We start from the raw sequence: 22,663 nt of genomic DNA, 5'->3' as shown, positions 1-22,663 counted from the left end.
ACGAGAGCTGCACATTATATCAAATCACAATTGCAATATTAATGTGTGCAACATCACAAAGGACTGTTCAGATTTAATGTTTGGTAGAATAGATCATTTTAAGTGCCGTGCATTAACACTCAGTACACCATTAATACATTTTGCCATCTGGACAGTCTAACGACTCTTGATGTTCAAACATGATGTATACTTTTAATGGCATAAAGGTCCGACTACATAATGTGGACATTAAGTCAAATCCATGCTTTGTACACACTTCTCAGATATCAGTATCGCATATAATTTATCTTCCACCCCAAAATAATGTGCTTAATGATCTGTGATCTGTAACATGGCGATAAAATAAATTTTTAGCTATAAGTAGAGTGCAAAGGGTGTGAATATTTTTGCAAAGTACTTTAAGTGTACTAATCAAAAGAAAAGGCTGCTTAAGGTACATTGGTATAAAAATAATCAAAGTTGAGATCAATGATACTGTTTGTTGAGGTCATAATTTCTTGCCTAGAAAACCTTAAGATCTGAAGCTAAAAATATCAAAAGAACATGAGATTTATTAACCTCTCCTTTAAAAAGTGCATTATCTTCTATTTACATCTGAAAGCCCTTTAAGCCCATCATATGGATGAGGGAGTTATAAATAGACACAAAGTCAAATGCAGAAAATAGCTAATAAAGTTAATAACATGCAGAAGAGGTCGCATAGCAGCATTCATGTGAATGCTGTTGGAAAGGTCAGCATGTACACAACAGAATCCTGCAGTCTCCTCGGATGAGCACAACACCTGGCAGCGTAATACGAGTCTTGGACTTACAGCCAATCATCATGGCCGTTGCCATGGTAGCCACTGTGCTTGGCGCGTCATTCAGGTTCAGCATGTGCCCCGACATCTGGTTAAGCTCGTCCACTGCATACTTAAACATGAAGGGCACGATCACATTGGTCAACTGGGAGGGAAGAGAAATAGGAGGTGAGAAGGGGGAAAAAATTTTAAAATGTTCAACATAAGTTTCTTAGGGAGACAACTTACAACCACCCGGCATCATAAGACCAATCCACTTTGATTGTTCTGTAATGCAGCTGGGGTTGTATTGAACTTCAATCTAAGTCTGCATAATTGCATGGTACTGGAATTAACTGGATTCATTAAAGTTATTGAGTTGAACCCAATATGGACCCAAACAATTTCATAAGAATTGTATCTCCTATCTTGAAAAGTGCTTTGAGATAACATCTGCTATAATTTGATGATGAATTCATCAATGAAGCTAAAGGTCAATCAATCTTGTCACACAAACACTTCCCAGAGAAGTCTGGACATCAAAATGTCATTGAGCTATGCTATGTTGCCAAAAATACTCACTCATACACAAATAAACTTGACAACCATTCCTTTCTAAGTCCATGTGGCTTATTAGGATGTTGTTCCAGCAGCTCTACTATGAAGGCTTTCCACAATGTGGAGTGTATTTATGGGAATTATTGATCATTGTTCCAGAGGTGCATTTGTGAGGTCAGACAGTGATGTTGGATAAGGACCTCTGGCTGGTTTCTGTCCTGATTCATCCCAAGGGTGCACTATCAGGTCAATCTGTAGGTCAATAAAGTTCTTCCACACCAAATTTGCTCATCCATGTTTCTATGAGCTTTGTGCACTGGTGTAGAGTCATGTTAGCACAGGAATCCCTAAAATGTTCTTGCAAAGTTGTCCAAAATGTCTTGGTACACTGAAGAATGTAGAGTTTCTTTCACCAACTCTTGAAAAACATCCCCACAACTTTGTTCCAAGTCAATTTCAATAATCATGAATACTTGCACCACCCCTGTGTTTGGAAAATTATTCTGAGGGTTTTTTGAAGCCAACAAAACAAGGCTTTTATTTTTTTATTTCAGCAATCCGATGAGTAACTCTTCAGTCAGGCTTTCAGGGTCATGCTGACCTCAACTGAACCCCCAACTGAGGCAACAGCTATTAAAAAGTTTTGCTGTCTTCTCTTAGCTCTTTGCTGCTTTCTGGAAATTAATTTACTCTCACTTGTAGTTGCAAGCCAGATGTTTAGAGGAGCCAAGAACCATTAAATATGATAATACAGAAATAAAAAGTTGAAATAAGTAAGTTTATGTTTGATAAAGCTATGTAATACATTTAACTTTTGAAATAAATTACTGAAAGAAAATTTATTTTCAGTCATTTTCTGAATTTCTGTAAATTGTATTTAGAGGCAGGAAACTGGGTTGGTGAGTGAATGAAATGCCTAATTGAAAAATGTGTTTTAAAAACATGTTGAAAGCCAAAATTGTAAAAAAATTTTGAGCAATGATGTCCTATATTATCCTATACTGACTTAGCAACATACTGCTTCTTTATGCCTCTTTTATTAATGCACACCTCACATCCCCGAAGCAGAAGTTTACAAAGAAAATCTAACACTGATAATGTAAGTGCATTTTGGGGAAATGTCCAAGTGCCCACAATTTTGTGTAATGTTACTGTGTATACATGCTCCGTTTTTCTTTTTGACTGGCTGTAGTAGTTCTGGAGAGGAGCTGCTGCCTCCTGCTAATGGAATTGAAATGGTTATTAGGGCTAATTAAAAGCGCAGGGACAGCTGTGTGAGTCAGTCTGGGCGGTCCGCTGCACATTAGGACACACAACGAACACCGCATCACACAGCGTAGCGTTTTTATTTTGAACTTTCAAACCCTGAACACAGGAGGAGGTTTTTAGGCTCCTTTTTACTGTCAAGCTCTACATTAAATAGTCGACAGAAATTGTGCAAATCAATGAAAAAAAAAAACAACAAAAAAAAACCGTAAAAACAAACCTATTTATTCTGCCAAAAGCCATATCCCCATGGCTCCTGCTTCATACACTTGGGTATTACACTCAGACAATAGAAGTCCTCTTAATCCCCAAAGAAAAAAAACAATATCTGCCACTTTGCTACCAAGACAACAGAACATGACACAAAAATAGCCTGAGCCTATTATCAGAGGCAAAACATGTCCTCAATTCTGCCACTAATACATGATAAGGTTGGATGCGCTCTTTTAATCCATTAACGACAACCACTGGAGATTAAATTGACACTGTGTCAATCTCTACCTGGCGATATGTCACCCCGTAATAGAGATTCTGTGTCAAGTAGCAGAAAAAGGCTCCGGGCGATGGAGAATTAGCTTTACCTTACGCTACGAAACACAGACGGGCACCGAGACAAAGAGGGCTTCATTCGAGGCCAACTTGTGTGTAACCATTCATTTGAAATGAAAATGTCACTGATAATGTGGCTCGCAGAGGTGAGATGCACTGTAACCACGTAATTATTCAGTTGATTTAAAAATTGCATCCACACAGCTGGTGGTTTCGGTTCAAACAGACAAATTGGTAAAATGGAGGTTAACTCCAACCACGCAGGAAAATAGAAGGAGTCGATTGGATTGTATGCACTCGCGCCACACTCTTTTAGTACACACCAGAGGGAGCCGTGCTGGGCGGCAGCAGGACACACTTATTTGGGAGCTTTGAATTTGTGATTATTTTCCAGGGTGTAAATTAGAGACTATCAACAAAGGAAGAGAAAACACATCACACACTGATTGATGCATGCAATTAATTATTTAAAAGACTGCTTTAAATGCACGCTGCTTTTAGTTTTACATGGCGTCTTCTCCAAGTGCAATCACTTAACGCAAGTGCTCATGATGTTTCAGCAAAAGGTGCAGGGAGAGGATTTGATTAAACGGGAATATTTAAAACTTAACCAGTGCTTCAAGTGATCTGTTTTGCAACAACTTGTAAGTATATTCCTAAATATCATCAGCCTCTCGACACATTCTGAATTTTTACTTGTTTACACGTTCTTACAGATTTTTTCTAATGATCTGATAACATTCTGGACATATGAATACAAATATTAACCTCTAACAATTAGAGTAATCAAATCTCATCATTTGTAGGTAGCACTAATTGTGAAACAACAATGCCCTGAGAATGGCTTCAGATTTTTGATGCCTTATTTCTGCCTGTTTACAAAAACGGAAAGAAAACTCTTTTTTTTTTTAATAAGCAGAAGCACGGGTCCAGAACAACTGGCTTTAAAGTTTTCTACAGTCGAAAGAACTAGTATATTATAATATTTTTCCACAATTATTCAGACCTGAAACATGCTAAAATTAAATTACACACTTCTCTCCCTTCCTCTCCCTTCCTTTAAGAATATTATGAAATGCACAAAGGCTAGACATGTAGTATATTCACCACTTTATTATTCTTGATTTGTCTTTCATTTAAATAAATACTGTCATTTCCATGGACTTTGCTGTGTTATGCTTGGTGGAAATCAACACCTTATCACAGCACGACAGCCTCAAATTACCATGCTTTTTATTGTAAGTCTGTTTTTTTTTCCAGCAACAGAGAGAAACAAAAGCAATGTCCTTCTGACAAATAACAAAAAAAAATTGTTTGTCTGAAATGGTACAGCAGTCCTTTAACACCAATCTTGCTGCATTCTTTTTAAGCTTTTGGTTAGTAACAGCTTTAAATTCTGAATCTAAAAGGGGTTTCTGATCTTTGATATTCAAACTGGCATTGTGTGCAGCACTGCAATGTGATAGCTATTGCTCAGTGTATTAAACTGTTTGCACTTTAAAGTGATTCAACAGATTTCTCACTGTATGCTCCAGAGAAACAGTGCCTTGGATTTCACAATCCTCTTTGAATGATTTGTTGATGCTAGCAGGATTTTTGTTCCTTAGTCATCTATGTTTATTATACCCATACTTAATGAACAGAATCTAAGTAAATCTAAACGTTACCATTCCTAATTGAGAAAATTTGTCCTGGTTTATCCTTCTTTAAACACAAATAACTTGCATCCTGTAGCACACAAAAAGACCCACATCATGTCTGATCACTTCCAGCAGTGCCCACACTGAAATAAGGTTTTTGGAGAGACTAAGATTGAAACGTGGCTGACAGTTTGTCACCACTGGTGTTCAGGCACATACTGTTCTACGTGGATTAGTCACTGCTGTTTGGTGTCCTTGGATGATGTGCTGCATGTTTTAGGGCAGAGTTATTAGAATTTTTTTTTTTAAATATGCCTCAAATAAAGTTTACCCACTCAATCACAAGTCTGTGCTGTTATATTTATCTTTAGATTTTTTTTGCATGCCGTTGCTATTATTAAGGCCTTTTGCTTCTTGATGCATTTGGGATTTCTGTAATTGTACAATCAGAGCTGCACAATTTCTTCCATTGCAAATATGATCACAATATCAATATATGCAATGCTGCAATTGCAAAAGAACTGCTTGAATAGAATATTTGGCTGCATATACTGTATTAAGTGCCATGCATCCAAATTTTTCACCCCAGTGCTCCATTTGCCCAGATAGAGGACTTTCACTGCCCACACTGGATGTTTGAGATGCTAAATTTATTGACGGAATCTGACTTGATGTTGTGTTTTTATTGTTGATTCTATGTTGCATTGTGTTTTTGTGTTTGATTTGATGTAAAGCACTTTGAAATGCCTTGCTGCTGAAATGTTCTATACAAATAAAGTTTGATTTGATTTGATTTAAAGCTCACAGAAATATATGATGATAGCAATAGAAAGAAGAGAGTCAGAAAAATTTGTGGTTAATCATAATCTATACAAGTATCACAATACCCGATAGCATAGCATATAGAGGCTATTAATCTGAGATTTTACAACACTAGCCAAAAGAATTTAATCTTTTTCTTGCTTTAAAAGAAATAATTGTTTTCCAGGAGAAAGCATTGATGGACCCAGGCCAAGGGCAGTAGGTGCCAAGATGACAAGAGGGAACTGCATGGACCGGTCTTTTTAGAATAAAAAGAGCTGCACAATTCACTCCCTAGGAAGGCGTAATGAATTTCTACCATATTTAGTTCTACGGGGCAGCTGATCTCTGGTAGTTTGTGTTTCATTATTACTCATTTATGGAAGCAGCAGTTAATGACATAATAAACTCAAAGTGCTCTAGCAGGTTGCTTCTGACCCTGTGCCTGTAAAAACAATTTTCCCTCTATTTAACAAGAATACCTCTCCTTTACTGCCATCACTCCTGCAAGAGTCCACTGACTGATTGTGAAAGACTTTGAAAGATTTATTCCAGTCACAAGTAACTTTTGGCTTGACTTTTTTTCTTTTACTTTTATTTGTTAAACAATGACTCCCATTTTCATCCAGTAATTGCCAACAGAAAACAGTGCAGTTGTTGCCGTTTCTACACACAAACCAGATGAAGTAACGTGCACCAGGAGTTTCTGAAAATTTCAGTAAGTTGAATGTAGGACTTTTACAACTTACTTCAGAAAAAACATGAATTAAACACAACCCAATAAATTACTTAATAACAGAAACAACTTAAATAAAATCCTGGTTTTTTCTTTTGCAATGCCTGTTTTCAAGCCAAATCTCCTTGTAGCTGCAGTATGTAACTTTTATTAAAACATTTGAATGAGTATAACGTATTTTATCAGGTGGACAGACTTTCATTGTCCTTAAAGTCTCTATGTCATGTATATTTTCAGTGACAGGGGTCACACAGAGTGATTTTAATGAAGGAAAAGAAAGCAACGAGAAAGGAAAATATTACTAATACTCAATATAATCATTTGAATATTTAGCATTAGATTTGCAAAAACACATTTTCCTGATGCAGTGCGGTCTTACCGCTGATCAAAATAATGAAAACTCTGAGGGAATTGCTGCTGGTTGATCATATTTATCAGAGTAACACATACATTCCATAAAATCCATTATAGATAGATTATGGAGATTTACTTTTAAGTAATTGGTTGCAAAAGCAAGTACCACACTTCCCAAAGATGAATTAAAATTAACAGATATGGCAGTATCAAGTGGCTCCAATTTACACATAAAATAGCTAAGCATAAAACAGCTCAAAGAGGTCCATCACACACCAAGTAAGGAAGAGCAAATAGAGCTAATGTCACCAAATTTACTAGCATAAACTTTCATAAACTTACTTTAGCTCCAGCTAGGAGGCCAAGCGAAATGGCAACACGAGCCCGCAGATCTGGTCGGTCCTTTGGCCACACGTAGGCCAGCATCGCAGACAGAATCTTGGTCGAATTCACTTCTTTCAGCTGCAGCGAATCAACAACATAAACAAAATGTTCAATAATTTCCCCAGGTTTTCAGCTTGTCTTTTAAAAAGCAGGAAACATGGATAAAATCGTGCTCAGGATAATTTTAACTTTCTAATCTGCGTTCTGTCTGAAAATATTGGGGAGTAATGCTCAATCTGCATTCAGTGTGACAGTCGCAGAAACCTTAAGACCAAACTGTGGCAGACACATGGAACATCAAATGTCAGCAGGAGTCCCCCGAGAGATCTGACAACAGCAATGAGAGAGTCTCCAGGTGGACTTGGGCATCCAGTCTGACACTACAACTCCCAGGAGACACCTGGGCTGTCATCCCAGCTGAGGCAGAGACTCCACTGGTGCCAGCGCGGCTGTTTACCCGCACTTCCACACACATCTGCTGTGGGGACTCTCGGCAGGCTACAGAATATGCGGTAATTCCTCTAATCCACTCAATATGGTGGCAACATGTTCCAGCCCTGCTGTGTGGCAGCTCCTTGGAGCAAATTACAGAGAAAGTGTATCCATCACCTGGCTTTAATCAAACACAATCAGGCAAAGTGTTACACTGTAAAGACAGCACAACTGATTTATATGCAACTTAAAAGAGCCTTAATATATCACAGTATGTAAAAATTTAGACCGTATACGATTCTAATTTATTCCAAAGCCGCAACAATAACTGACCAGATTAATTGACAGTGAACTGATAAGCACAGATATGAACAATGACACTGTATTTAGATGCAGGTTTACTGGAAACACATTTGCTAGTATTGATCATCTATAAGTTGAAGTGATGAAAGGTTTAATTAAGTTAGACAATGTCAAATCAATACCCTAAATACCCACTGACACAGGCACTTATTTTACATTAATTTCTCATTTACAACTTCCAACTATCGTTTACTTAATTGCTATGAATAAACACAGCAGCGTGAAACTTTTCGTCGCTGATTGGACCACTCACCACATTTTTTGGGTCTGCACTCAAACCTCCTCCTGCATTTCCATGCCAACATGTCCGCTTGTCCATGCCCTGCAAATGCTGTAGAAACACAAATAGAATCACTTTGTAACTTCAGCTTTGACTTTGTAAAACACACTTATTTTCAGTAGTTTGGAAAGTACTACTCACTTTTAGCCCCTCTAAAATCCGACGGCTGCTCTCCAGTCTGTTTGTGCTCCATGTCGCTGTTCGTAAGTGTGGAATGGAGCTCAGCTGAAACACAAGAGATGCCGTATATGACTGTTGTCTTATTTTTGTTTACAGAGTCGTTTTAAAAATTTAAGCATGCTGAAACAGAATAAATACGGGGCTCAGAAAAATTTGCTCCCCTTATAGATTTCATACTTTAAACTTCCAGCCTGAATTAAAATTCAGGTTGTAAAAGTCAAGACCAGAGGTGCAAAAGTCTTAAATACTTCATGACAATAATCACTTGTTCAAATAGAGACGGGTTAGTTTGAATAGCTTTTCACAAATTACATTATCTGAAATGTTTTGTATTTATCCAGGTTATCTTTGTCCGATATTAAAATACTTTTGCACTCTGAAACATTTAAGTGTAACAAAAACGCAAAAACAAAAGAATTCTGTAAGACAAAAACCACACAAAAAATTGAACAAAACAAAAAAGGGATTTTTTAAGACGAGGCAAAACAGAAGTGAACACTTTCTGAATATTTATAGTCATATTGTTTATTTTGTCAAAGTGTTAGTATTTTACCAGAGATAGAGTTCAAGTCAGACTTCCTTTACAAATCTCCAGTAAGTGCTTTAAACACTGGCTATGTTTACACATCATCAAGGAAGCCTCTGTTTTAATCCTTAAAACAATGGGTTCAATACAAGACTCAAACATGTCAAGGCACGTTCCCAAGACATTTCCGAACTTATGAGTGTAAATCTGCAACAGAATTTTGTTTTAAGAACACTTTCAGTAGACGTAGGATGAGAGCTACAAACACGCCTACAGAAGCTGGGCTGACTGTTAACACAAGATATCTTGTGGGTGGATTAAGAAAAGCACATTGATCTTAAAGTAAACCTAACCCATAGTGACCCGTTTCTATTGTTGTGCATAATTCCACAGTTGAATATCTATATATACACACACAAGACTGTTGAAAAAGTGAGTGAGCAAATATTGAATCCTTTTTTTCCTAATTAAACTATTTTAGCTTTAATAATAAAATATATAATGATTTATTGCAACTAAGTTTAAGTTAGGATGCTCATGAAGTGTTTTTTTTTTTTTTTTTTTTTTTGGTGATTTTACTTTCATATCTGACCACTCTCACTAGAAAGTTAAGACAACACTGGAATGAATTAGAAAATACATGTAGACCAATACAAAAATCACATTGTGATCATCTATAGCATAAATACCTTGGTTTTCAAGGCTGTAAAAATGTTGCATTATTATTTTTGATTTATAGAACAGTCTATAAATGTTTTGGGGGGTGTTTTCATAAATACATCTAAGCAAAAACACAGTTGTGTTCTGAATGGGCTCAAGTAGTTTTCAAGAATATCAGGAATAATATGCATCCCTCCCCATTCTGCTCAGGTGGCCAGTCTGGTGTTATTACTGGTACTTATTTATTTGAGATCTTTGATATTTATTTTACTTAGTTATACTTGCGTTTTACTAGCTAAATATTTATGCATATCTTAGCAAGACTTTCAGTATTAGAAAGTCTTGGTAAGACAATAATATTGGTAAATATTGCACTGATATCAATTGCTATAAAAGTCTATTTTGCTCTTCTGTTTCTATCTCATGTGTGTTTCCATCGCTCTGTGACCTGTAGCACTATGAACAATGTCATTTGTGTCCTGTGTGAGCATCTGTTGCTGTCAGAAAGCCTTGTTACTAAAACGTGCTACACAAATAAATTTGACTTGAATAAATATTACATTAGCCCATACTATTTGAAATATATTAGACAACAATTATTGCACTTTAAACACTTATTTGCAATATCAATATTGCAGACACCAATACTGCTATGATAAATTAGTTACAAAATTCAACCCAACTATGTTTCACCTTTTAGCAAGATTTTTTTAAACTTGTTTGTACCATTTTTATTTACCTTTGTGGTGAAGTTTTATCACATTTCTATGTTTTATTTCACAGAGGTTATGGCAAGGAGAACCTTTCCTTAGGTGCCAGATCCATCTACAACTCTGCGTACCTCAGACGTTTCTGTGAGTGGATGAGTTTTTATGGATGTAGGCAATCCGGTAGTAAAGAGGGCTTATTGACTTTTAATCCTTTATTTTCCAGTTTCTCTTGACGTGTCTCTAATGACATACAATAAATAAACTCTGATTTCGGTCGTTGTCTTTACCAGTAAGTGCAGAAGTACTTTCTGAATTAAAAATTTCAGGAAAAAACTGACGGCAGAGTTTCGTTGATCATTGCCAAATAATCCATAAATTTGTTGACATAAAATGACAGTCGTATCAGCCATATCACAAGTGAACCCGGGTGGGACTGAGGGTCTTATCTAACCTGTCAGATGGAACAGGAGACACGTGACTGGGACTACCGTAAGGTTGCACGGTCAGCTCACAAACAGCTGATACAAAACGCTAATAACCTGCCGCATGGCTCGTTGCTTGCACAATTATTCCCACGTTTGATAAAGACGCAAATTGTCGGGTAATAACTCAAAAGAAAGGTTAAAATGAACTTAAGATAGCAGTTAGCTATCTCAAACTTTAACAACAAGCTATGAAAACAGTAACTCCTGAATGCCAGCAAATATTTTAGCAGAGAACTAACAAACGACAACCAAACACTGTAGCCGAATTATTTTATCTCACACTAAAAGTTAGTTATAGAAACTTTTATATCTGCCCTTGCGTAAAAAGTGTGTCCTCTCCGACCAGACGTCCAGTTTTACTCACCACATATGTGTCCTGTCGTTTATAATTCCTCCCCTCTTCAGCGCCGTTTTTATTCCAAACGTGATATGAACTGGTCTGGCGAATAAGAAAGGCCAATTTTCTTTTTTGGAAGTGAAAACCGCATTTTAGCGGTGCCAATATCGGCGCCATGTTTCACAACGGAGGAAGACGATCAGTCAACACGCCGGGTTACGCGTCACATCCGGCTTACGTTGACATCGGAGCGTAACTGTTAATAGCAGTCAGAGGCAACGAGGGCTTTTTCATCCTGTTTTTGTCAAGTGGAAGAGATTGAGCAGACTTCGACAAAACGCGACAAAGTAATTGAATCTATTTGAATGCGATTCTCACAGATCCTGTCCGAGTGGTTGCCGTGTCAGTCGTAGAAGTTTGAGTTGAAAAAGCTAAAGACAGAGCACGTTTTCCCCCCTGTTACCGCATTAGCGTGGCGCTCTCATTAAGACACGCTAGCTGGCATTAGCATTGAAACGTTTTGACCTCGCTGTCAGGATGCCATGCCACAATCAGCAGCTCAACAGTGTCAACAGTGGCCAGGAGCACCCGATGAAGCAGGTTCGGTTTGCGAACAGCAGCAGCAGTGTGCCTGCGGTGCTGAACAGCTCTGAACCGACTGATGTCCCCTCGCAGCCGGTCAGCCAGGACAGCCTGGGTCCTCAGCTGAAGCTGCTCCCTCTGAACGACCAGATCCGAGAGTTACAGACAATAATCAGAGACAAGTGAGTCCCCGTTCTTATATCTGCGACTCAGCACCTCATACGATTTGGTAATATGGCCTCTGCAGAGGGAAGTTGATGCCCAAAATAAATTGACTGTTCATAAAACTATTCTTGTAGTGAATAGCATAAGTATAAACACATTTAAAGGGCGATTGTTTTTGATAAATAATTTCGATACTTTCCCCAAATTTCACGTGACATCCTGAGAGATGGTCTCAGGTGTATTAACCAAAAGATAAAACACTAATATTTACAGTAGTTTAATTTTTTTTAATTATCAAACATCTTCACTTAGAAATATTTTGTTTCTCTGCAAAGATTATGCAGATCTCGGATTGTTAGTGTGGAAGATTTACACATGTGACCCCGTCACCTCCAAAGCATGATGCTGCCACCTCCATACTTTACTTGATAGCAACAGATACGGTGTTGCTATCATTTTTGCTGGAATTGGTGCCAAAACTTTTCAGACATATGGAGAATACAGTAAAATGTTGGTAAATGATGCATTCATACCCCTGGCAGAATGACATAATGTAAAACAGAAAACCTGAAATAATCCTGAGGGAAGCTCTATGATTTTGATACACAGATTGAAGCAAACATATAGAAGCAACACCAGCATCTTGTAGAGTTTGTTATTTTTGAAGTAATCAAAAGGTTGGGGTTTTTTTTGCGTGTGTGTTGCACGTCTTTTCAATTTAAATTGATCTAACCTCTGCTGAAAAAATGTCAACCTTACTTTGTCCAAGCTGAAAAAAAGCACTACGGTGTAAAAGCGGAGGTTGATCTAATCAAGTGCTTATTTATACTTTCAGGACGACCAGCAGAGGAGATTTTGTTTTCTGTGCAGACCGACTGGTGAGATCATATACTGTACAGCAGCACGGCAAAGCCATTTGTTTTCAGCTTTCTGAAATAGTTTTTGTTTTCTCCCCAACAACAGATCAGACTAGTAGTTGAAGAAGGCTTGAACCAGCTTCCCTTCTCAGAGTGCACCGTCACCACTCCCACAGGTCAGATGGTCTCAGGTTTAACGCTCCAGATTTGAAAACATGAGCCAAAACACTGAACCGGTTTTTCTGCTCTGCTCTGTTTTTATATTTATTTTTTGCAGCGCTAGTCAGTACAGCTCCATTTTTATGTCCGTGTTTCATTTTCCGCCCCTTAGGGTACAAGTATGAGGGAGTCAGGTTTGAAAGAGGCAACTGTGGAGTCAGCATCATGAGGAGCGGTAAGTGAGGCCCATTTTAAGGCTTTTAAATGTGAGGACACTTTAGTCTGTCAATCTCTACTTTTATATTTCCGCTCGTGCTGGACGTTCCCTGCTGTCACACCAGAAGATTTTCAGAGTTGTTTCTTTTATAGTTAGCAAACAGCTCATAAACTTAAGGGATGAGACAATGTTTTCTACAGTCCTGACACAAAATTGATTGTAATTTGCCTTTATAGGCACTGTACATCTAACAGTCTGCCACAAAGATGTGTCTAAAAGGTAATTCCTAAAGAGCTGTAAGCTGAAATATTCGCCTTACGGAGGGAATCAACTAAAAGATCTCTCTCTCGTGTCTTGTCACATTGAATTTATTTCTTAAACATGCGACTTTCAGATACTGAAGGTCTTTTCTAGATTTCTCGGTCCTCATGCTTCTTCTTTTGCTCCTCACCTTCCTCCTACCTTTAAGCTCGCACGGCACAATGTGCTGTCACTGTCAACACAAGATATGAGCAGACAATATGTATAAAGAAAAACCCTGGAGGACCTTCAGAAAGCTGGTGAACTATATTGACAGAGATCAATTTAAAAGGTTAGACTAAAGCCTGCTTCTTTTTTTTTTTTTTTAAAGCAAGTAATGAAGGACCTTGGAGAAAGTTTTTATTTCAGATGTTATATCTGTAAATGCCTGTAGTTAAATCTACAGCGATAGACTTGATTGAGCGATTGAATTGATATCGTACTGCTTTATTGTCAGTGCATACCTGAATTTTGTCTTGCATAGCAGCAGTTTTGTTCACAAGCATACATAGAGACACGTGAACAGATAGAATCCACATGTAAAACCAATTAATCAATCACATAATGCATTAAAATAAACTGTTTTTATTCTGATCATTGCTATGTTTTGAAGGGTAAATTTGTTAAGTAATTTTTTACTATTCATTCTACAATAATTAGAAACTTTATTTTAGATTATTTTTCCCCAGATTTAGATAAGTGTGGAAAAAGACAACTGAGCTCGGAAACGTGTGTTTCCAAACTCTGTTCTCTGTCCTAATGTCAGAATATCCCAACCATTAACTGATTTGTTTGTTCATCCATCCATTTAGCTGAATTTCAGCCATCAATCCCAAATTGATTGTTTAGAAATATCAGTTTGGAGTTTTGTGATGACGAAGCGTGTGGGAACCTTGCCAACAGAACTATGTTTGGTTTCCACAGGTGAAGCCATGGAGCAGGGCCTCCGGGACTGCTGCCGCTCCATCCGGATCGGAAAGATCCTCATCCAGAGCGACGAGGAGACCCAGAAAGCGAAGGTCTACTACGCAAAGTTTCCCCCGGATGTGTACAGAAGAAAAGTGCTGCTCATGTATCCCATCCTCAGTGAGTTGCTGCAGGCTTAGCCCCGCTCCGGTTAACCACGTCCGGTCATACAGAAATGTCAAAACGCGTCTAATTTTATGCAAAAAAAAAAAAAGAGAAAAAAAATTGTATTCATTCATTGTAAGTAATCTCCGTTGAGTTGACCTTCACTGCCACCACCAACTCTGCATTGCCACATCATACAGAACCATTCACACTGCTCTGATAATTATAGCTCTGATGGGGGAAATTATACACTGCCTCCGAGTTAGCCACCAGGCTGCAGAATAACATAACGAGGACCAATGAAAATAGGATCCTAATAGTCCTGGTTTCCTGATGTCACAACAGGCATATTTCTGCTGTTACTTAAAAATGTAATAGTGGCAAAGCTTGGTTTAAAGATAATTTTTTTTTTTTTTTGTATCACAACAATGGATTAACTAATGCATACAAGAATGCAATTTTTTCCATCAGATGAAGGGTGCAGTGTAACCAGGCAGGTGAAAGAGCACGTCTAACCTCGAATCTGCTGCGTCTGCAGGTACAGGGAACACGGTGATCGAGGCCGTCAGGGTGCTGATAGAACACGGAGTCCAACCCAAGCACATTATTCTCCTCAGCCTCTTCTCCACACCTCACGGTAAACCAGCACACAGCTCACAACCCCGTTTTTCTTTCCGTTTCTGCTTTCTCGTCTCTTTATATGCATGTGAAGGATTGTTCACTGGTGCTTTGATGGCTTTTGACAATATAAGTTTGGAGGTTCTTAGTAATTTCTGTAGTTTCTATAGCTACCATCCAGGTTACTGTGACATTTAATGTGGATGTTAAAAAAAGGATTTCAAGGTAATTCGACTTTGTGACCTTTCCTCCTGTGGATCCATCCGGTTAAAACTTAAACTTGGACATAAGACATATTTAAAGCTGAAGGGCACGATGCTATAAATGCACTCTGGGATTCTGTTTTTTTTTTATTAAAATAATTGTTTTTAGCACAGTTAGGAAGCGTGAGGTTGAAGATGAGACAATGTGAGAAAAAGAACAGAGAATTGACATGTAGCCGATTCAACCTGCTGGGAACGAAACCAAGAACCACATTCCTCAGTTCCTTCCCAGTTTTCCTCTTGAAGCTGCATCTGAAATCTGTTTTTGTTAACTTTGACCTGCTGTTACTGCTTTTAGATCATGTTAATTATAAGTTAGAAAATTAAAATACAAGAGTATTCAAAATCTTTTTTGTTGCCATGATCTGTTATCAGACAGAAGCAATGTGATAATTTCAATAAAATGAATGGTAAGTTGAGTAAATTAATGTGCTGCTTTTCCAATCTTACAAACTAACCATTCGAATCGCTTGTCGCTAAAGGCAGCAGCAGGAATTTAACACACAACGTCCATATTGCATGTCTGCTACTCTCCACTGAACCATAATTTGCTCCAGCAATACGCCATCTCAGTTTTAGCATCTTATTAGCAATCAGCATCAACAAAAATCAGCAGCCTTCGCCTTTATTTTCTAGAGCAGTTCTCTACACGTTTTGATGTTTCTGCTCCGGAGCATGCTATCACACTGGAGCCAGTTTATCACCCATTTATTCAAATATAGAATTTTCTTTTTATTGCAGTAAAATCCTTACTTAAGCCACTTCTCTCAAGTTGCAATTTAAGAAGAAAAGTTGTTTACAGGTTTCTGAAATTTTAAGACCTTTGAGGTTCATTTTCTGTTGCATTTTGTGCATTTAATAATCCATTAAAGGTCTGCGTTCATTTACGTGTCACTGCATTAGGACGTTGCGTTGCCCATTTTAAAATATAATCCATGTTTCCTTTAGGAGCCAAGTCCATAATCCAGGAGTTTCCAGACATCACCATCCTGACCACAGAGGTTCACCCAGTGGCGCCAACACATTTTGGACAGAGATACTTTGGCACTGACTAAACAGGACAAACTGCTTTTGGCATATTTTCTGCAGGCTTTGTCTCTGTATCTCATAATATCCTTGTGTCATGTAGTACTATTTACTCAAGTTGTTGAACTGACACCTAATGATTGACGTCATTACTTGTATTTATTGCTCTATTTTATTTTTTTGTGTGCTTTCTATGCTCAGACTGTAGAGAGAAAACCACAAAGATTAAAACATGAATCGTTTTATTTTGCGTTGTATGAACAGATGAATCAATAAAGAATTTATATTTGTTTACAGACAGGACAATACATGAAAGTGGATCGAGGTGTGGGATTTTTTTGTACGTTAATGGTTTAGAAAAAAAAAAATCAAAAATCAAAAATGTGGAAGCACCGTTCACCATACTCGAAACAGTTAAAGAGAAAGGAACCACGTTTAAATTTATCTCTTAGCTGCAAATAATCTCATGGATTTTATACATCATGGTTTAAGAAAAGCACACCACTTTAAAGTTTGTCTGTCACAGAAGGATCAAAATATACAGACACTGCCTGCAGCAGGTATAAATCAGTGAACCAACATACAGGAACAAAGGAATGTAACAATAAATAGACAAGACTATATGATACACTTAACATCAACGTCATCAATATTTCATTATGCTTTATACACACTTTGAACATGGTTAAAAAAAAATTAAATAAGTATTTGTCACTGGAGCAGCATCAGATATGGGTTTAAACAGCTAGGAAGCATCAAAGCTTATTAAAGGCCAAACTCTTATTTTTAGGCTTGTAAGTAAGGTTTAAGTACATAAATTAAGAGTTACACAGGAGATCCAGGAATGTTTTTCTAAATTATAAAAATTTTACAAATTTGAAAGCAATGCAGAATATCACCCTCCTCCATCAGTAAGTCGATGAGAACAGGTTTAATAAATATGTACAATAATGAATGAGGATAGCTGGTATGATGGAGGATCAACATAATAGTCATGCCCAATGAGCACACTGCAGAGTTTAGCAAACAGCATCTAAGTCATGATATACAAGATATTCAGAATACAACTTCTTTCAAAAAGAAGAAACAATATGTTCAGCCCGCAAAGAAGCCGTGCTGTAAAAAGCTTAATCGGTGCTTGCTTATAGTTTTTATGTTTGTTGTGATATGCCCAATCAGTTAACATTGTTGACTTCACTGCTTGGAAAACCGCTTCTTTCTCTTTTTTTTTTTCTTTCAAAAACTCCACAGTTTGCCTGGAAAGGATGATGCGATGATACATTCTCGGGAGACATTTCTCCAAAGCACACAGGAATACTTATGTAAGGCGCAGGTCAAGTCAGAGCTTCTAATATGCTTATAACCTTTTGTTATAGTAAAATTAAAACCTACGTTACACTGGGGGACAACATCAAACTGGTTGGCCAGCTAGGTCCCTACGTTGGACCTCCGCAGGCCTCAGGGTGGATTTTAATACCTCCCCTCCTGCTGAGAAGGTTTGTTAAGGTGCAACACTGTAAACGCAGCCCAGCTGTGAAACAGAGGCGTGTAAAATAGCACTGAACCACACAGCATCACCAAGAAACCAATAATAAATAACACATCCTTTTTACTGAGGTAATAGGTTTTCTTCCTAAATAAACCATTATTTGTACTGCAACTTGTCATCCATCTCATCATGTAAAACCTAATTAAAAATTGGCAAAAAAAGAATCAGAATGCAGACCGTCTCCCACATTTCCCTAACTTCCACATTATTTGGAATGCTAACACATCATAACAAAGTGTCTGATAAAAGTCAGTGTTATCTGTGCATGTGCAGGTTAGTCGTCCATCTCGATGGTAACAGAGGGGTCTGCGTCCTCAACTGGAACAAGAGAAAACTCATCTTACTGGGCAAATCAGGAACCTTTTCCAAAGGTTATGTTCTAACTGATGGATTTCATAATCAGGGAGGATTGTTGCATTGTATCACCACTAGGTGGTAGCATAATATTCAAACAGCTGAGCATGTGACTGATGCACCCAGATTATGCTTTCATAGTTCATATCTACAGTATAGAGTTATGATAAATAAGAAAACAACAAAAACTAAGGGAACTAATCACTTTAGTTGTTCCGCTGCTATATTATTGAAAACTATTATTTATTAACAAGGGATCCCCGCCGTTCCTAATTTTTCAGTGAGAGATTTTGCTACAGCAAAAAATAAATAAATAAAGAAATAAAATGTTTATTTAAGACTATACATTGTTCTCCCTGGGGTAAAGTTTAGAGAGTGCTGCACAGTGTACTGTATCAATATCCAGCTCCTAAGGCTAATCAGTGGAGCTATTGAAAATGATTGTGTAGGGGGGAAAAAAACTTTAAGAAAAAAAGATTCTGGAGCACATCCGAGTAATAAACAGAAAAGAGGACTTACCCAAACTTCCTTCTGAACCATCATCTGACTCATCCCACATGTCCTCGTTAGCTAACAAGGGGTTATGGGACTCAGAGCTCTGACTCCTTAAAGGGAAGTAGTGACCATTCCCTTGGCTGCCATTACAACATATGAAAAAGGAAATTATTCAGTGTATTTTTGTTTTGTTTTCTTTTATTGACATGCAAAACTACTTTCCTATTTTTCTTAATAATGATGTTTGACGTCTCTGTGATCAGAAATTTACGGTCTCCTATTGTAATTACCTTGTGAAAACAGGGATGAACCACAGTTTGCGGTTTTCTCCAAACACTTGCAGCAGGTTTTTGTGTAGGCCAAGACTGAACCCTTTTCTGTCAGGTCCACTGACAAATACTGGAGCTGAGAAGGCCTCTACAAAAGGGAGAGGGAACTAAATTAGAGTGTGTTTTCATGCCACAATTTTCCTGATTTCCTTGGATTAAGAAATATATATACATCGCATAAATGGTTGGATATTCCCTTAAAAAAAGTGTGTCACCTCTCACCTAAAGTGGATCTGTTCTTGGCCACTAACCAACAGTGGTAACTGAAGAGAAACATGAGACTGACAAAGAACATGAGTGCGACAAACATGAGGAAGAGGATATGGAACTTTGCAGGTCCGTTTGGCAGGTCCCCCTAAGGACAGAAAGAAACAAGAGACATTAGTTCATGGGAAAACCAGTGGCAAAAAGGACAGCTAACCTAAACAAACTTTACAGTAAGATTACACAGCAAAATATATTTTTAAAATTGAACAACAACAATGACACTCACCACCCAGAATTTCAGAAAATACTGAAGGACTGTTGCTGTGATGAAAACACAGTACAGCATAGAGTAGGCAAGGAAAAGTAGGAAAAATTTGTAGTTGGAAAAGCCGACACAGTTGTTAACCCTGGGAGAAAAAATAAGATTTGATTATTAGGGAACAGGAAAAAAAAAGATCCATGCAATCAATCTACAAAGTGCTGTAACTTCCAACTTACCAGGGACAGTGATGGTCCATCTTTAAGACGCAACTAAAAAATAAAAATATACTTTTTATGCGTCACTTCCAACAGGGATTGATCTTAAAAGAGTACATTAAGGTAAACGCTCTTGAATTATTGCGCCAAAATGAAGTTTCAAGCATAAATGTTCTTTGTGATAATTTTTTCATCCAAGTCTCATATTAAATAAAATATATTAACTGTCTAACATGTTTTTTTTAACAAGCATTTCTGGCGTCCACAGTGTTTGGCAAAATTGTCCACTTTCATGTCCCGTCATATTACAGCCACAAACTCCAAGTTGCCACACAGTTGGAGAGCTTTTGGTGTGTGTGTGTGTCTCAGATGTGATGGAAAGAATCTGTAAACAACAATTTCCAAGTCCTGTCACAAATTCTCAGTTTGATCTAGGTCTAGACTTTGACTGGACCATTCCAACACACAAATATCCATTGCAGTTCTAAGCGCATGTTTTGAGTCATTCTCCTGCTGGAGGGTGAATCTCCTCACAAACCTCAGAGGCTTTCACAGAACAGCGGGATTAATACTGAGATTAAATTCCATACTTATGGACTACATTTACTAATTACATCACTTCTGAACTTGCTGAATGGATTTTCTTTAGAAATAACAGAGTAAAATGGGCTGAAAACGAACACTGTACTTTAAATGTTTTTTTTTTTTACATGTAAATGATCTTGAACTTTCTCTATAACTTCCTTCTAGTTTACAACTATTACTGTGTTGACCTAGTTCACAAAATCCCAACGAAATAAGTTGAAGTTCGTGGTTGTAGTGCGACACAATGGGGGAAAAGTTCAAGAGGTGGGAATGCTGTCTGTCTTCTTCAGCCAAAGCAATACACTGATTGATCCTCAGGATTCTGTTTCAAATGAACAGAGCAGCGTTCTCCTAATTATCACAACACCTAATATATCTCCTTGCCTGAGGGTAGTCTCTATAGATTAAGGTATTGGGGAGGAAAGAGAAGCTTACGTTTCACAAACAGAGCAGTGGTGACAGCGGTCGGGCTTCAGTACCTGGCAGCGGTCACAGAACCTGATAGCTGGAGACAAGAAGATGGACGAGTTGAATGGGCGACATTTGAGCTGAGCATCCCCCCTTCACTCACTTCCTACAGCCTAGATTGTACTCGTAATCAGCACTAATGAAAGAGATGCATCTCCTGATTACTACTCAAGAGAGCCTACAGCTGATAGTCCTAACCTACTTGTTTTTAATCAAACACAGATAAAGTGAGACAGCTCACCTCCAGATTGGGTTCGGGTGAAAATGGGTAGTTTCTTTGCGATCTCGAGGAGGATTTGCTTCTGAGCGTCTGGTCTCTCCTCCATCTCGTATCGTTGCTTGTCCGAGTATGAAAGCTGGAACTGGATCACAGCATAAAAGCAAACTGATCATATTTCTCAAACTACATGCATGTATGGTAAATTTATACGGACAAGCTAGTGTTCGGTCTACCTTTTTGCATGGTGTAGCAGGAGGGGTGAATATGGACTTCCAGTATGTCCAGGAGAACATCCCAAAGCAGACATGAAATACCAGCAGATAGACCGCTGTGCGTAAAAAAACACAGAAATCAACAAGAGCCGCAACCTGAAAATCTGAGATATTAAGAGTTAAAACTTAAAGAGAGAGCGCTCACCTTTCTCCAGTGTGTTACTGATTGTAACTGTTAAAAGGAGAAAATTGGAAATATTTAGAAATTCGCTGAAAGTGGCACCAATTGTTCAGAAGATACACATTATCTGAAAGCTAACACAACTAGCCAGGGAGTAGTTAGCTAAGAGAGACAATAACAGCAGCTTCTGTGTGAAAACTAGTTATCGCTAACCTATCAGAGGCAGCATTACACAAACATGAAACTAAATCGAATAACAGCAAACATTAAAAGCCACTTCCGCGTTGCCCCATCTACCAGTCACCTTATTATTGTTTAAGTGCTCAGCGGTAATCTGCGCCTTTTGTGGAGGAAAGAGGTCAAAAAACAGACAAGCAGTCCGTCACACTTACAAAGACACAGCTCAAACACGTAAGCATAATAAGACCAGAGCACAACGGCGGTGATAATGAGGACAGGGATCCAGGAGAAAACCCTCTGACAGCATCTCAAACCCCTGGAGAGAGCCATTTCCATCTGAGCTCCGCTCCTGCTCTGAGCTCCGCTAGCCTCCCTGGCGCTTTATCCATCAGCGTCATCTGCGAGCGATTCACTGCCCTGAACTCATCAGAGCTGAGCGCTAGAGGAGAAAAACGTATTTTATTGATTAGCACAACAATGTATTTCAAGCATAGTTTATAAAAAGTAAAAACTCAGTTACTTTTACAATTAGAAAAGTAAGTAAGATCCTTTTTTTTCCATTGCTGAAATGCTAACCTACTGAAAACCATGTCCACGTATTGTATTGTTTATGAACCGAATACTTGTTATGGGCTCATTTTGCATGAATTACTCCATCAACCTGGTCTGACCTGGACGCGATCAGAAACTGCTGAGTGATTTTTTTAATGACCCTGATGAATAAAAGTGTTTCCCAGTATGACACTTCCGATGTTGCTGGGATCTCCACCTTACCAGACCTTTGACCTTCTCCGTGCACCTTAGGAGACGGTGAAGTTGTACCAGAAATATTTGGATCTCCGCAACTTGAGCAGGTTCCAGATCCTGCAGCTGGATTTGTCATTTTGTATATAAAAATAAGAATCTGGTGTAATTTGCAGGGCCGTCCAGAGGGTGGCACTGTGAGACCTTTTGAAAACGACCAACTCCGAGTATCTTTCAGCACATCTCTTTCTGCGGCTCTTTAAATCTGTAGGCTGCGCGTACGGGACATCTTGCTTTGCAAGTTTTAGTATCCGCATCAAAGGAGTCTGAAGCTGAGTGATAGTGTTTGTGAGGATCAAAGTAT

General features: G+C 38.2%; 3 protein-coding genes across 3 annotated transcripts in view; 1 reads left to right on the top strand and 2 right to left on the bottom strand.

Annotated features, from left to right (window-relative positions):
- abcb7 (ATP-binding cassette, sub-family B (MDR/TAP), member 7) overlaps positions 1–11,217 on the bottom strand; it is a 29,399-nt gene extending 18,182 nt beyond the window's left edge. Inside the window, exons 1-5 of the mRNA XM_044127708.1 lie at positions 11,068–11,217; positions 8,284–8,367; positions 8,116–8,193; positions 7,026–7,145; positions 813–945 (exon numbers count right to left, since the gene is read on the bottom strand). Coding sequence (XP_043983643.1) covers positions 813–945; positions 7,026–7,145; positions 8,116–8,193; positions 8,284–8,367; positions 11,068–11,217 — 565 coding nt within the window. The remainder of the gene's footprint in view (positions 1–812; positions 946–7,025; positions 7,146–8,115; positions 8,194–8,283; positions 8,368–11,067) is intronic.
- Positions 10,740–16,613, top strand: uprt (uracil phosphoribosyltransferase (FUR1) homolog (S. cerevisiae)). The gene is made up of 7 exons (XM_044127711.1): positions 10,740–11,804; positions 12,623–12,665; positions 12,751–12,820; positions 12,976–13,038; positions 14,245–14,406; positions 14,930–15,028; positions 16,221–16,613. Exons 1-7 carry the CDS (start codon positions 11,578–11,580, stop codon positions 16,325–16,327), a joined length of 771 nt encoding a protein of 256 aa, XP_043983646.1. The 5' UTR covers positions 10,740–11,577; the 3' UTR covers positions 16,328–16,613.
- Positions 16,524–21,949, bottom strand: zdhhc15b (zinc finger DHHC-type palmitoyltransferase 15b). Its single transcript, XM_044127710.1, has 11 exons — positions 21,768–21,949; positions 21,400–21,426; positions 21,216–21,310; positions 21,004–21,124; positions 20,730–20,799; positions 19,731–19,763; positions 19,519–19,639; positions 19,248–19,380; positions 18,987–19,113; positions 18,721–18,836; positions 16,524–18,165 (listed from the first exon to the last, which is right to left on the bottom strand). The coding sequence occupies exons 1-11, from the start codon at positions 21,889–21,891 to the stop codon at positions 18,122–18,124; spliced, it is 1,011 nt and encodes a 336-aa protein (XP_043983645.1). The 5' UTR covers positions 21,892–21,949; the 3' UTR covers positions 16,524–18,121.
- Between the last annotated feature and the right edge of the window lie 714 nt (positions 21,950–22,663).

Source organism: Gambusia affinis, linkage group LG09 (genome assembly GCF_019740435.1).
Source record: "Gambusia affinis linkage group LG09, SWU_Gaff_1.0, whole genome shotgun sequence".
NCBI lineage: Eukaryota > Metazoa > Chordata > Actinopteri > Cyprinodontiformes > Poeciliidae > Gambusia > Gambusia affinis.
The sequence above is the reverse complement of the archived record's forward strand: the minus strand, read 5'-3'. Positions and strand labels throughout refer to the sequence as shown.